The following is a 12,639-nucleotide window of genomic DNA, read 5'->3' as shown; positions in this document are numbered from 1 at the left end:
CCCAAAATATCCTGACCAAGGTCGCGTGTAGACGTCACGTCTCAATTCTGACTAGATCATCTGCTCAAATACCCACGTGCCCGCTTTAAATTGTCAACAGTCTGCATTGCCAGAAGTCAAAATGCCAAAAGTTGCTACACATGTAGCCAAAAGTCGGCTTTTCTCATTATAAACGTGAAAATTGATTCCTGAAAGCTTGTTGGGGTCTTTCCCATTATAGCCCCCATGAAACTACATCCCCCATTATGTTATATTTACCATTATTGGGAAGAAGATTATACATTATCTGACCACTGAGCTGGGGGGCTATAATGTGAAAGACCCCTTGTTTCTACTTCAGGTCACTCAGCTTTCATCGTTCGTTTCATCCCTTCAGCTCCATTCAGTTAGTTTCCCACCGTAATTATACCTATTATACTTATTGGGTGGGTCTATATACTATTGCAGGGAGGGGTACTATAAGAGGCTACAAGGTGACAACATAACCGACTGCCGTCGAGCAAATTGTTCTCAAACAACCGGCGAGCGGTTGGCTTTGGTAGTACCCAGCTGGGGCTTAGAGATGCCGGCATTGGGGAGGTGGATGAGTGAGGGGGTCAAGCGATTAGGGGGTAGGGTTGAGGGGGCTGGACAAGAAGGGGCCCAAACTGCCAGGTAGAGGTTGGGTGGACTTGGGGTGTTTTCTTGGGGGGGGGGCGAGTGAGGGGTGGGGTGAATGAGGGAGTCAAAATTTTAAGAACCGCCCTTCACAGCATGAAGTTGTCTCCTCAAGACAGTTTTGGTGAATCGCATTCTAAGTGACCAGTACGGCTCTAACAGAATTTAATGCTCTCCGGGAGTTACCTGTTTATCCTGTTTTTGAGGACGAAAAATGAAATGGGCCAAATCGCTCAAGCAACAAATCGCATAAAAAGACCACATGACTATTATAATTGCTTCAAACTTCGTTTGAGAGCAATCAATGATATACTGTGGAGGAGCATAGAAATAAACCGTTCCTTAATTTACATCAACCAACCGGAGATGCTAAAATATATTACATAGCTATTTACTATAAAATGCTTCACCAACTCTTTGAAAACACAATAAAATTTAAGAACAGAAAATCAACAGAGGCTTTATTGGTACTTAGTAGTTTTATTTTTGTGTTGTTATAATCAAAACGAGCTATTTTGATTTATACCGGTATAGTTATTTATACCTGTATAGTTATTTCAAGAACGATGAATTTTCAGCTTATGTTGGAAGATCTAGAAAAATAATATTAAAACAGCTCCCAAAACATCTTCCAAAGTCCTAAAATTTTGCAGGTAATATGACAACTGGTCATGTCTAGCTTCCTGTTGGATTTCATTTTACGGCAACATTCTTAGTCCTTTCAAATACATTCAGGTATTTTTTGAGCTCCATTTCTATTCGGACACAGCAGAAAATCTACAATTTCAAAAAATTTGGAACGTTACTGCTCATTCTAAAAGGAGGTGTAAATAGGAGCTGAATTAAAGCTTCATCCAGTTCTTCAAGGTAACGAAACCCTGCTTAAAGCACTCATGTGCACATTTTAAAATGCCGAAAGTCTGCATTGCCAGAAGTTAAAATGCCAGACCTTCCTACTTAGCCTGAAGTTGACTTCTGTTGACTTTCGTCATTTTAAAATGTGCGCGTTTCGTGTATCTTCAAAATTCTGTTCTTAATATCTCGAACCGCTTCACGGTTCACGATAAACGTCAGAAATTCTCAGTGACTTCAAGCAGAGTCACGCAGCCATTACTGAAAACAAGCAACTTTTACGTTTTAAAATGTCAAAAGTGAAAGTTGAAACACACACGTGCAAGTTTCAGAATTCGTAAAGTACTCAAATATGTGCAAACCTGCTTGTTTTGAAATTGAGAGTCTTCTTCGTTTGTGCCCCCAGTACGTTATACGCCCCCCAGATACACAACACGTGCCATTACATAGTCAATCGTTTGGTAAAATTTTGGCACGTGCGTCTAGGGGTGCAAATAATATGCACCCACGAAACGGGGGGGGGGAGCACAAACGGAAAAGATCCGAAATTGGAAGCGCAGTTGTTACATACGGCCTCACTGAATGGGCACATGTCGAGCGAAGTTCCATATAATTCTGAATCTGATTCTTTTTCACGTCAATCAATCTTCTCCAAGTCAAGAGTTGTTCATCAGAAGAAATTCATCAGGAAATGAAAAGGGCCGATTGTCTGCAAAAGTGATTTTCCTGCTTTTTATGCAATAACAGGATTTATTTGTTTACCCTAAAATTACCTTAAACCTAACCTCCAAAATGGTGATCAGTGTTCTGGCATGAGTGTGTATTTACCGTATGTGGATTTAACTATAAGCACTAATTGGATAGTGGGCATAGATACTGAAAATTATATTCTTTTCGCAACCAAAAATTGTAATCACTATTGAAAGTAGAATGTTTCTCAGTGACATCATCAGAGTCACGTAACCAATACAGAGTAAACTTCTGGCTAAGTATATAGCACGGCATCAGGACGTCTCGCACGACCGATGTTTCTCACTTTAAAACATGCAAGAGTGTGAAGATGTTTTGAACACAATTTCAACTGCCAGGAAAAGAATTTTTATTTCGGGAAAAGTATAGTTTTGTACATCAAGGTATCCTTTAAACATATAGCATATAACATATAACATATAACATTTAGCCCAGATCCAACTAAAAAGAGCCACAGTCGTAAGTTGCTATATTGTTCTGTTCTTTTGATACTTTCTCAAGTTTTTTTAAGTGGGCGATGTCACTAAATCCCGATAAATTGCTTATTGAGTTTTCCACCTGTCATCTGTTGAATATCTGCCAGTCCTCCCCTCTCCTCGTTCCCATGCTCCCATCATTTATAATGTGAAGTCTAAAAATTTATACATCGAGGTATCATTTAAACATATAGCAAGTTCATGCACATAAGATGATGATTTCTTTTTGCTCGAAACACGCATTTGAAAAATTTAGATTGGCAGATTTTGCTTTGTCAGATTTTAGCGATGCCAGATTCTGTAATGCACGATATTCATAGCTTAAAGTCACTTCGAAAAATTCTGGCTTGCAAGTCGAATTTCTACACAGTTTTCGATGAAACCACCTTTTCGCAATGACGTCATCAGAGTTAAGTAACCTATAAATGTAACTCTGCTACGTTAAAAAATATTAGTTTTCCGATGTATCAGCATACAGAAAAATTTTTATTCGGATTTAGCTCACAAAATATTGTCTTTAAAATTGAAACATGGCATTTTATTGTAACAGTAACCTATAAACCATAAATAGAATGAGGTAGCTCAATACTGTTCTGGGGAGAAATGAAACCGATTGTTTAAATACCCCCCACGCCTCCTGCCCTCTCCTCCCCTCCCCCAGCTTAGTGGGTATATAACGTTTACTCCCCCCAGGTGCACGCGCTATTTTTTCCATTTTTCCATAGTAACGTGCTATATAACAACATATAATTTGTTATCCCCGGGGGGATAAAAACACTGGGGGCGGAAACGCAACAATTCCAATTTCTGATTAACTGTTATGAACAAAGTACTGCTCACAGATGTTTTTTAATCTAAAAAGGGGTAGCAATAGCGATTACACACTTTTTATGTACCATTAGAAAGATATGAAGATAGAAGGTAGGAAAAATCTCCAAAGCAGACGCTCAAAGTAAAAAATATTTTAAGGAATTAAATTACCAATGAATATTTAGTAGTCCAAAAATCAAACTAAAAAGATATTAGCCCAAATGCCACTAAAAGAGCCACAGCCGTAAGTTGATATATTGTTCTGTTCTTTTGATAATTTCTCAACGAGTTTTTCCAGGTTGGTGATGTGATCAGATCCCGCAAAAATCGCATATTGAGTTTTTACCCCATCATCTGTCGAATGACCGCAGGTCCACCCCCTCTCATCATTCCCATGCCCCCCATCATTGGGTTGACCATGGCCATCATCGGGTTGATTCCCATAAGTGGATTCATCATCGCCATTGAGTTCATTCCCAGCATAGGGTTCATCATACTCATCATTGGGTTCATGCTCATCATTGGGTTCATGCTCATCATTGGGTTCATGCTCATCATTGGGTTCATACTCATCATTGGGTTCATACTCATCATTGGGTTCATCATTGAAGACATAGGGTTCATCATAGACATCAAGGGATTCATTGACATCATAGGGTTCATACCGAACATCTGTCGTTTCTCGGGTTGCACAGGTCCGGAGTCGAGGTCCAGAAGTCCTCGCTTGTCTGTATCGTCTGAACTCTTACTCGGGTCATCTTGGGAAGGTGCTTGGGAAGTGCAAATGGCAACTAGTGTTGTTGTCATAAGAGTTAATGTAATCGAAAACTTCATTTTACCACAATTTCAAAATTTATAGAGGGAGTTTTTGATTCTAAACGTTGCTTAAGGAGGGATAAAACACGCGCGAAATGAATGATATCAAGGTTTCTGAGTTCAGGCCTTATTAGATAAAACAAATGTTATCATTCTTTTAATCATTATTTTAATCATTCAGAAATTGGTGTTAAATCGGATAGATCAATTAAAGATATTGATGTGATATTTTTATCTTTGATCCGAAGCAATTCTAATTTGTTTCATTGTCGACAAAAAAAACTTGAAGATAAAATGAAGATAATAAGATAATAAATTTCTCATTTTATTTTAAAAAAGTAATGGATAAAAACGATGCATGCTGATTAGGACAAAATGTTTTGAAGCATTGCTTGAATTCTTTGGGTTGATTTCATACAGAAACTCATCGATGGATCATCACAGATTGATAAAAAACTTTCCGATTCAACCAAATAAAAACTTTCTAACTATAAACCGCTATTTATGGATTTTAGTAGTTTTTAGTATTAATTTAGTAACCAGATATCGGTTAAAAACCCAGAGAAGACAGCCGCATTTGAAATATGACTATAATAACAATGACATCAAGAACCTGAAACAAATGTGGGCGAAAACAGAAGAATTGATGGCGGAAATCAAAGATGAAAGTGCAGAAATTAATTGGAAAACTTGGAAGATATCATGCTGCAAAATGAGAGAGAGTACATCCCCGTAACAAAAAATAATTCATCCTTTTGAATAAATCAAAAAAAGCATGGATGACAAATGAAACCCTCGAATTAATGGAAGATAAACAAAAACACAAGAAGGACAAAAAACAGTACAACAAAATGGATAAGAAGGTCAAAGGGAAATGTCAGATAGCGAAACAAAAATTATCTTGAATAACAATGCGAACAGATTGAGAGATTTCACAATATTCACCCAAAGGAGTCTCATCAGATGATCAAAGCTGCCACCGGTAAAAAACCAGGAAATCATTCCGGCAGTGTACTGAAGGACGAAAGCGGGAAGATACTGATAGAAGAAAGCGAGATTCTTCAACTTTGGGAGAGATACATTGCCGAACTGTATGATGATCCAACTAGAGACAGTACAACCTTGAACTTCTCCGGCGATCTCACAGGCCACAATATTTTGAGATCGGAAACAAAAATGGCAGTGAAAACAATGAAAATGGGAAAAGCCGCTCGTGAGGATGGTATTACGGTCGAGCTCTATAGGAAGCTGGGTGATGTGGCAATTGATTTTCTCACAAGCCTCACGAACAAGAAATACGAAAAGCGTATAATCACTGAGGAGCTCAGGCGATCGGTGTTCATAGCACTGCCAAAGACACCCCGGGAAAATGAATGTCAATATTTCAGGACGATCAGTCTGATGAATCACGCAACTGAAATCATTCGGAAAGTGCTACTTAACCTCATGAAGAAGACAATCAGAAACGAAGTTAATGATTGTCAATTTGAATTTTTGCCAGACCCAGGGACAAGAAATGCCATTGTTATACTGCGGTGTATAGCCGACAGATGTCTGGAAGTCAATCAAGACCTCTATTCCAGCTTAATTGACTATACCAAAGCATTTGACCGAGTCCAGCACAACATTTTGATGGAAATCTTGTGTTACCTTGATATGAGTGCTAAAGACCTGCGTTTGATACAGAACATGTACATCAACCAATCGGCGTCGATTAGGCACAATGAAAAGAGCTCAGGTCAAGTTTCAATTAAACGAGGAGTCAGGCAAGCAGATAGCCCATCCCCCGACTACTTTTCTCTCTACTCCGAGATGATCACGACAGAAATTGATGGAGAGAAAGGAGTTAAGATCAATGGGATAATTATCAACAACCGTTGATTTGCGGATGACATTGTCTTGATGGCTGCCTCCGACAAAACACTGCAGAATCTTTTGGATCTGATTAATGTAAAGGGCGAAAAAATTGGGATAGAAATCTGTTGCAATAAGACAAAATATATGGTTTTCAGCAAACACACTGATCAGAAGGTAACTATCCATCTGAATGGCCAGCAACTAGAAACACTTGACGGTTTCAATTACCTTGGATCACTTCTGACATTTGATCGCAAAAGCAGATGTGACATCCAGCAAAAGGTAGCAGAGTCGAAGAAAGCTTTTTCTGATATGGAAAGCATATGAGCGAATCGGAGGATGCCCATGGACCTGAGACTACCAATCCTTAGATGCTATATCGAACCTATTCTCCTCTACGGCTGTGGAACATGGGCTCTGATGACAGCAGACAAAAAAACCCCGATGGCAACGGAGATGTGGTTTTTGAGCAGAAACGTTAAAATCAAATGGACAGACAAGGTAACAAATAAAGAAGTTTTGAAACGCGCCGGGACCAAAAGATGGATGATGAATGAAATAGCCAAAAGACAGGCATCCTTCTTTGGTCATATAATCAGGAAGCAAGGATTGGAAAATTTTGCAATGATCAGCGAATTTTTTGGCAGAAAATCACAAGATAGACAGAGAGCGGCTAAGTTCTACTCCGAGCGGCTAACACGAGGAACCTCAAACAGTCAACGTCCATTGACACAACACAAGAAAAAGAAGATAACTGTTATTTCGAGGGTATTTGTAATGAGTAATTTTGAGCTAGCGGATAATCAATAAAAAGTCATATGCATTTTCCAACCCCGATCATGCACACAAAATGTGTCCGTTTTCAAATATTATCGTAGTTTTTTGCCTGGGATCCTGATCCGTTGTTTGATTGGTAATTTACCAATATATTCTTTCAATGGTTCGTATGTAACGGCTATGACTAAATCACTTTTGATGTTTTTCCACTACTGTAGAACAAAATGTGTTGTACCTGACAGAAAAAAAATATGTGGTACTTAATATAGTTCAAAAATGTCTTAAGCAAAGATATCATGAAGGCTTTTACGTGCGAGAATAATAAAATCACCAACCACAAAAAGAGACTGTTTTGATAACATGCCAGTCGTAAAGCAAACCATAAGGCAATCATATCAAAAATTTTGAAAAAAAATTGAGAAACATGCCACACATCAAAATTAACAATGCAAGAAGCCTACCTTCAATAAATTATTGGTAAATAATTACAATGAAAACATTCTTATGCAATTTCTAAAATTTCAAATGTCTGTAGTGCCGTAGCTTAAAACTCTGGAAGTTCCTATACAATTAGCCAGAAATTTATTTCTATCAATTTTTGTCAATTTAAAACTTGCAAATTATTTAAGCAAGATTACGTGAGTCTGCAGAAGTTACTTCAAAATTCAGGCAAAAAATCACAAACAGTTTTGCGGTTCTCAATACATGATTGAAATTCTCGTGGATACACAAGATAAAGTAACGATTTTTCAAAAATTTTCCGAATTGTTTCAACAAAAATTTTTCTTCATGAAATTTTTATAAGTACGAAAATCGACAAATTACAATTTTACTTAATAAAAAATTTGACCACAACGGAAAATATCAAAAATAAATTAGTCGTCGCCGTTACATACAAACCGTTGAAACAATATATTGGTAAATTAACAACCAAAAAACGGATCAATATCTCAGACAAAAATTAACAAAAAACTTTTAAGCAAACTCTCCAATCATAAATTGGAGGAATATTGCGCCATCCTACTATTGATAAAACCGATCACAAAAGCAGATTTTATCGGCCATAAAACAAGCCGTAATAAAAACTTATTATTCCAAATAATAACAAACGTAGACGCCACTCATAAAAATCTTCTTCTTAATGGTTATTCATAAAGATTTAGGCAGCACCTAATTCATTGATAAGAATTATGACAGTGCTTTATTGAATATAGTAACTTTTTCGATAACTTCTAACCCTAAAAAGGAGTGTTATGAAATACTACAAATGATAGCGTTCCGAGAACCAATTTTTTTTTGTTTGTAGACAATTATAGTCCCTTTATTGTTTTTAAACTCTGTCATCCTGGTGTTCATACTAAATACTTTGAGAAATTCTTCATTTTCTAACATAAGGCAATCGAATTTTTTTTTGGACGTTTACTTTAAATAACATGTTTTCCTAAGTTTTGTAGGAGCATTTCTATGTCTCCAAACACTGCAATTTGTTTTCTCCTGACAGCTCTAGATCATAAAACCAGGAGAAATTCTTAACCAGGAGAATTACGCCTACTGTCAATTCTCCTGGTTAAGAAAATTAAAACGTCTTTACGGTGATTTCCTCTTTTTAAAGTTCAATAGAAATCGTTTAAATTTAGCAACCAACTTGTGACTCATTTGTCATAATTAATTTTAATAATTAACCGCATAAAGCAGCGTCTTAAAAAAACTTCGTTTTTTTATCATAAAAACAACATTTTGAAAAAAGAACAGAATAGATCCCAAAAATACAAAAAAGGTATTAAAAAGAATTCGTATCTGTGAAAATATTGTGTAAACAGAAATACGCACAAAGTTTTTATGTTTCAACAATACGCTTAAGAACACTTTTTTATCTGTACCTTTGAAATACTGGATCGGTTTGTTTCGTAATTAATAGATATTGTTTCATAAAGCATTGATTATAAATACATATCATAATTTCAGAGCAGTAGTGGACCAAATTACCCAAAAAACCATGAGCCAAGCAACCAATGAGCAAATGCGCAAAAGAACCATTGAACCAAAAATGTGTTCGAGGCCACAAACTGACATTTTCTTGAGAACTTTAACCGAAAAATTATAAGAAATCTTCAAGGAGACCACTGAATTGTTTAAATTTCAGCACATTGGGCACTTTTATCATTTATGTTTAACGCATTTAGTGTATTTCTTACAAAAATGAAATGAAAAAAAAGAACGTAAACAAAAAAAGATAATGAAGGAGAAAAGATGAGAATACCACACTTAAATTGTTTTCAATAGGTATTTGAGACTGTTTCTCAAAGCATCATACAGGTATAATTTTGAGTAAGCAACCAAATTCGAATTGACGAAAAGCACCAACTAATTGGAAATTTGATTTCTCTGCTAGCCACGAAAAGAAACAAGAGATTTGATGGTGATTTTTTCTCGTTTTCACTTTTTCACAACGTGATAGTGGGGAAACAAAACAGCAGTTTTGAAAACTTTTCCTGTTTTTTAGAGCAATTCGGCGCCAAAATGTTTGCAACTCTGTTCTTACAATTATTGCAATTTCCAACTATCATGATATCATTTTTTGATCTCAATGAGAATTCCTATCTTGCAAAAAAAGTTTCTGCAGCATAAAATAAAAGTAAACAATGGCAATCAATCGTGCAGCATTCAAAGCAATCAATGGAAAAACTAACTGTCTCTCTATACTTCTGGCGGTATACTAAATGTCTCTGCATACTTGTGATTGAGACAGACCCGATAAGGCCAATGAGGCCATCAACAATAAAGTCTCAAAATCAGTAATTTACGCGCTTAATTTACAAACGTACAAAATTTCTGGGAAAAAAAGAAAGATGGTATCACTTTTGTTAAATTGCCTGGTGATCAAACGCTTTCGTTTTGACTGAAATCCAATTTTACTGTCGGAATTTAGGAAAATCGTAACATTTTCAGGGCCAAAAACGACGATGAAGATTTAGCGTGCTTACATACTCCGGTTAGTTCAGTAAATAAGATCTAAATTTTTCAAACTTGAACTTTATTTTTTGCAAGAACAATAACCCTTTCGACAACATCAGATTCAAAAAATAATCTAAACTAGACATAAATGTTTATGGATATGAAACTATCTTCGTTTCTGCACTCTACTTTAAATTGATTGCCATTTTATCAGTTTTTATTTCCTGTGGCAACCACAGAAATTTTTGGGATTTATTTTCTGCTTTAGTTGCTTTGTTGAATTTCTCGCTTTGAAAAGCTGCTTGTTTAGCAGATCACTTCTGTACAACTGCTCTCCTCAAAAATATGAAAAGTTAAGACATAATGCTTGTTAAAGAAGTCACTCAGTTTTGCTAATTTAGATAGGAGGTCTAAAATAATAAGAGTAGTGCCCGGCTTTCAATTCAAATCATCTCTGTCTTCTCAATACTGCCCGTACAAAAATCAATTCGTACATGCAAATGAAGCTTTTCTAACTATTGTTTACCGAAAAAAACTACTATAAGTATACGTTAGAACAAATTTTATTCGCCCGAGAGAGTTAGTGCCTTGACATGAGGGTATTTGCGCCCGAGCACTGGGCACGAGGCCTGAGAGAGACTAAGATTTTGTTCTAATGTATTTGAAGAACTAAAGTGTACGAAAGTGTTGAAACCTATTTGAAACTGAAGTTAAGATTACTGTTTTGCAGATTATTGAATGAAAAGTTTTCTTCTTAAAAAATGTCAAAATTTGAAATTAGCCACAGTTATCCGTCTCTGATAGCGAAGCAACCAAATATTTGTATTTTGATTCAACCGTCAAAGGTTAGGTTTTTTACACAGTCAATTTTTTAACCCAAAACTTAGTATCCTTAATTAGGACTATAAATTTAAGGTAAAAATAGGCTTTTACTTGTTTAAGTCTAAGTTCAATCTTCCAAACTAAGCTCTCTGCCTCAAATTTTTAGTGACCGATGAAATCGTACCCTGGGTTCTCTAATGTAAAAGAACTTGATATGGCAACATCCTAGTTCACATCTGAAAAAAGAACAGAATAGATCCCAAAAATACAAAAAAGGTATTAAAAAGAATTCGTATCTGTGAAAATATTGTGTAAACAGAAATACGCACAAAGTTTTTATGTTTCAACAATACGCTTAAGAACACTTTTTTATCTGTACCTTTGAAATACTGGATCGGTTTGTTTCGTAATTAATAGATATTGTTTCATAAAGCATTGATTATAAATACATATCATAATTTCAGAGCAGTAGTGGACCAAATTACCCAAAAAACCATGAGCCAAGCAACCAATGAGCAAATGCGCAAAAGAACCATTGAACCAAAAATGTGTTCGAGGCCACAAACTGATATTTTCTTGAGAACTTTAACCGAAAAATTATAAGAAATCTTCAAGGAGACCACTGAATTGTTTAAATTTCAGCACATTGGGCACTTTTATCATTTATGTTTAACGCATTTAGTGTATTTCTTACAAAAATGAAATGAAAAAAAAGAACGTAAACAAAAAAAGATAATGAAGGAGAAAAGATGAGAATACCACACTTAAATTGTTTTCAATAGGTATTTGAGACTGTTTCTCAAAGCATCATACAGGTATAATTTTGAGTAAGCAACCAAATTCGAATTGACGAAAAGCACCAACTAATTGGAAATTTGATTTCTCTGCTAGCCACGAAAAGAAACAAGAGATTTGATGGTGATTTTTTCTCGTTTTCACTTTTTCACAACGTGATAGTGGGGAAACAAAACAGCAGTTTTGAAAACTTTTCCTGTTTTTTAGAGCAATTCGGCGCCAAAATGTTTGCAACTCTGTTCTTACAATTATTGCAATTTCCAACTATCATGATATCATTTTTTGATCTCAATGAGAATTCCTATCTTGCAAAAAAAGTTTCTGCAGCATAAAATAAAAGTAAACAATGGCAATCAATCGTGCAGCATTCAAAGCAATCATTGGAAAAACTAACTGTCTCTCTATACTTCTGGCGGTATACTAAATGTCTCTGCATACTTGTGATTGAGACAGACCCGATAAGGCCAATGAGGCCATCAACAATAAAGTCTCAAAATCAGTAATTTACGCGCTTAATTTACAAACGTACAAAATTTCTGGGAAAAAAAGAAAGATGGTATCACTTTTGTTAAATTGCCTGGTGATCAAACGCTTTCGTTTTGACTGAAATCCAATTTTACTGTCGGAATTTAGGAAAATCGTAACATTTTCAGGGCCAAAAACGACGATGAAGATTTAGCGTGCTTACATACTCCGGTTAGTTCAGTAAATAAGATCTAAATTTTTCAAACTTGAACTTTATTTTTTGCAAGAACAATAAGCCTTTCGACAACATCAGATTCAAAAAATAACCTAAACTAGACATAAATGTTTATGGATATGAAACTATCTTCGTTTCTGCACTCTACTTTAAATTGATTGCCATTTTATCAGTTTTTATTTCCTGTGGCAACCACAGAAATTTTCGGGATTTATTTTCTGCTTTAGTTGCTTTGTTGAATTTCTCGCTTTGAAAAGCTGCTTGTTTAGCAGATCACTTCTGTACAACTGCTCTCCTCAAAAATATGAAAAGTTAAGACATAATGCTTGTTAAAGAAGTCACTCAGTTTTGCTAATTTAGATAGGAGGTCTA

At 35.8% G+C, this 12,639-nt stretch overlaps 1 protein-coding gene across 3 annotated transcripts; it reads right to left on the bottom strand.

The window, feature by feature from the left end:
* Nucleotides 1–2,569: 2,569 nt before the first annotated feature.
* LOC142352037 (uncharacterized) lies at nucleotides 2,570–12,400 on the bottom strand. Of its 3 annotated transcripts, none has more exons than XM_075404391.1 (3): nucleotides 12,360–12,400; nucleotides 3,892–4,336; nucleotides 2,570–2,890 (listed from the first exon to the last, which is right to left on the bottom strand). In XM_075404391.1, the coding sequence occupies exons 1-3, from the start codon at nucleotides 12,370–12,372 to the stop codon at nucleotides 2,821–2,823; spliced, it is 528 nt and encodes a 175-aa protein (XP_075260506.1). In that variant the 5' UTR covers nucleotides 12,373–12,400; the 3' UTR covers nucleotides 2,570–2,820. The 3 variants fall into 3 exon arrangements, with proteins under 3 accessions (XP_075260506.1, XP_075260513.1, XP_075260498.1); XM_075404398.1 differs by lacking the exon at nucleotides 12,360–12,400 and adding an exon at nucleotides 10,090–10,246; XM_075404383.1 differs by lacking the exon at nucleotides 12,360–12,400 and having other exon boundaries at nucleotides 3,892–4,443.
* Nucleotides 12,401–12,639: the final 239 nt, after the last annotated feature.

Source organism: Convolutriloba macropyga, chromosome 1, assembly GCF_964194025.1.
Source record: "Convolutriloba macropyga chromosome 1, txConMacr16.3, whole genome shotgun sequence".
NCBI lineage: Eukaryota > Metazoa > Xenacoelomorpha > Acoela > Convolutidae > Convolutriloba > Convolutriloba macropyga.
Note: the sequence above shows the minus strand (reverse complement) of the source record. Positions and strands in the feature narration are given on the sequence as shown.

Bases quoted from the DNA above. Each gene is read 5' to 3' on its own strand.
- LOC142352037 (XM_075404383.1), bottom strand. From the start codon at position 4,379: ATGAAGTTTTCGATTACATTAACTCTTATGACAACAACACTAGTTGCC. The intron at 2,891-3,891 runs GTAAAAACTCAA...ATAAATTTTTAG, and splicing joins GTCATTCGACAGATGATGGG to ACTTCACATTATAAATGATG.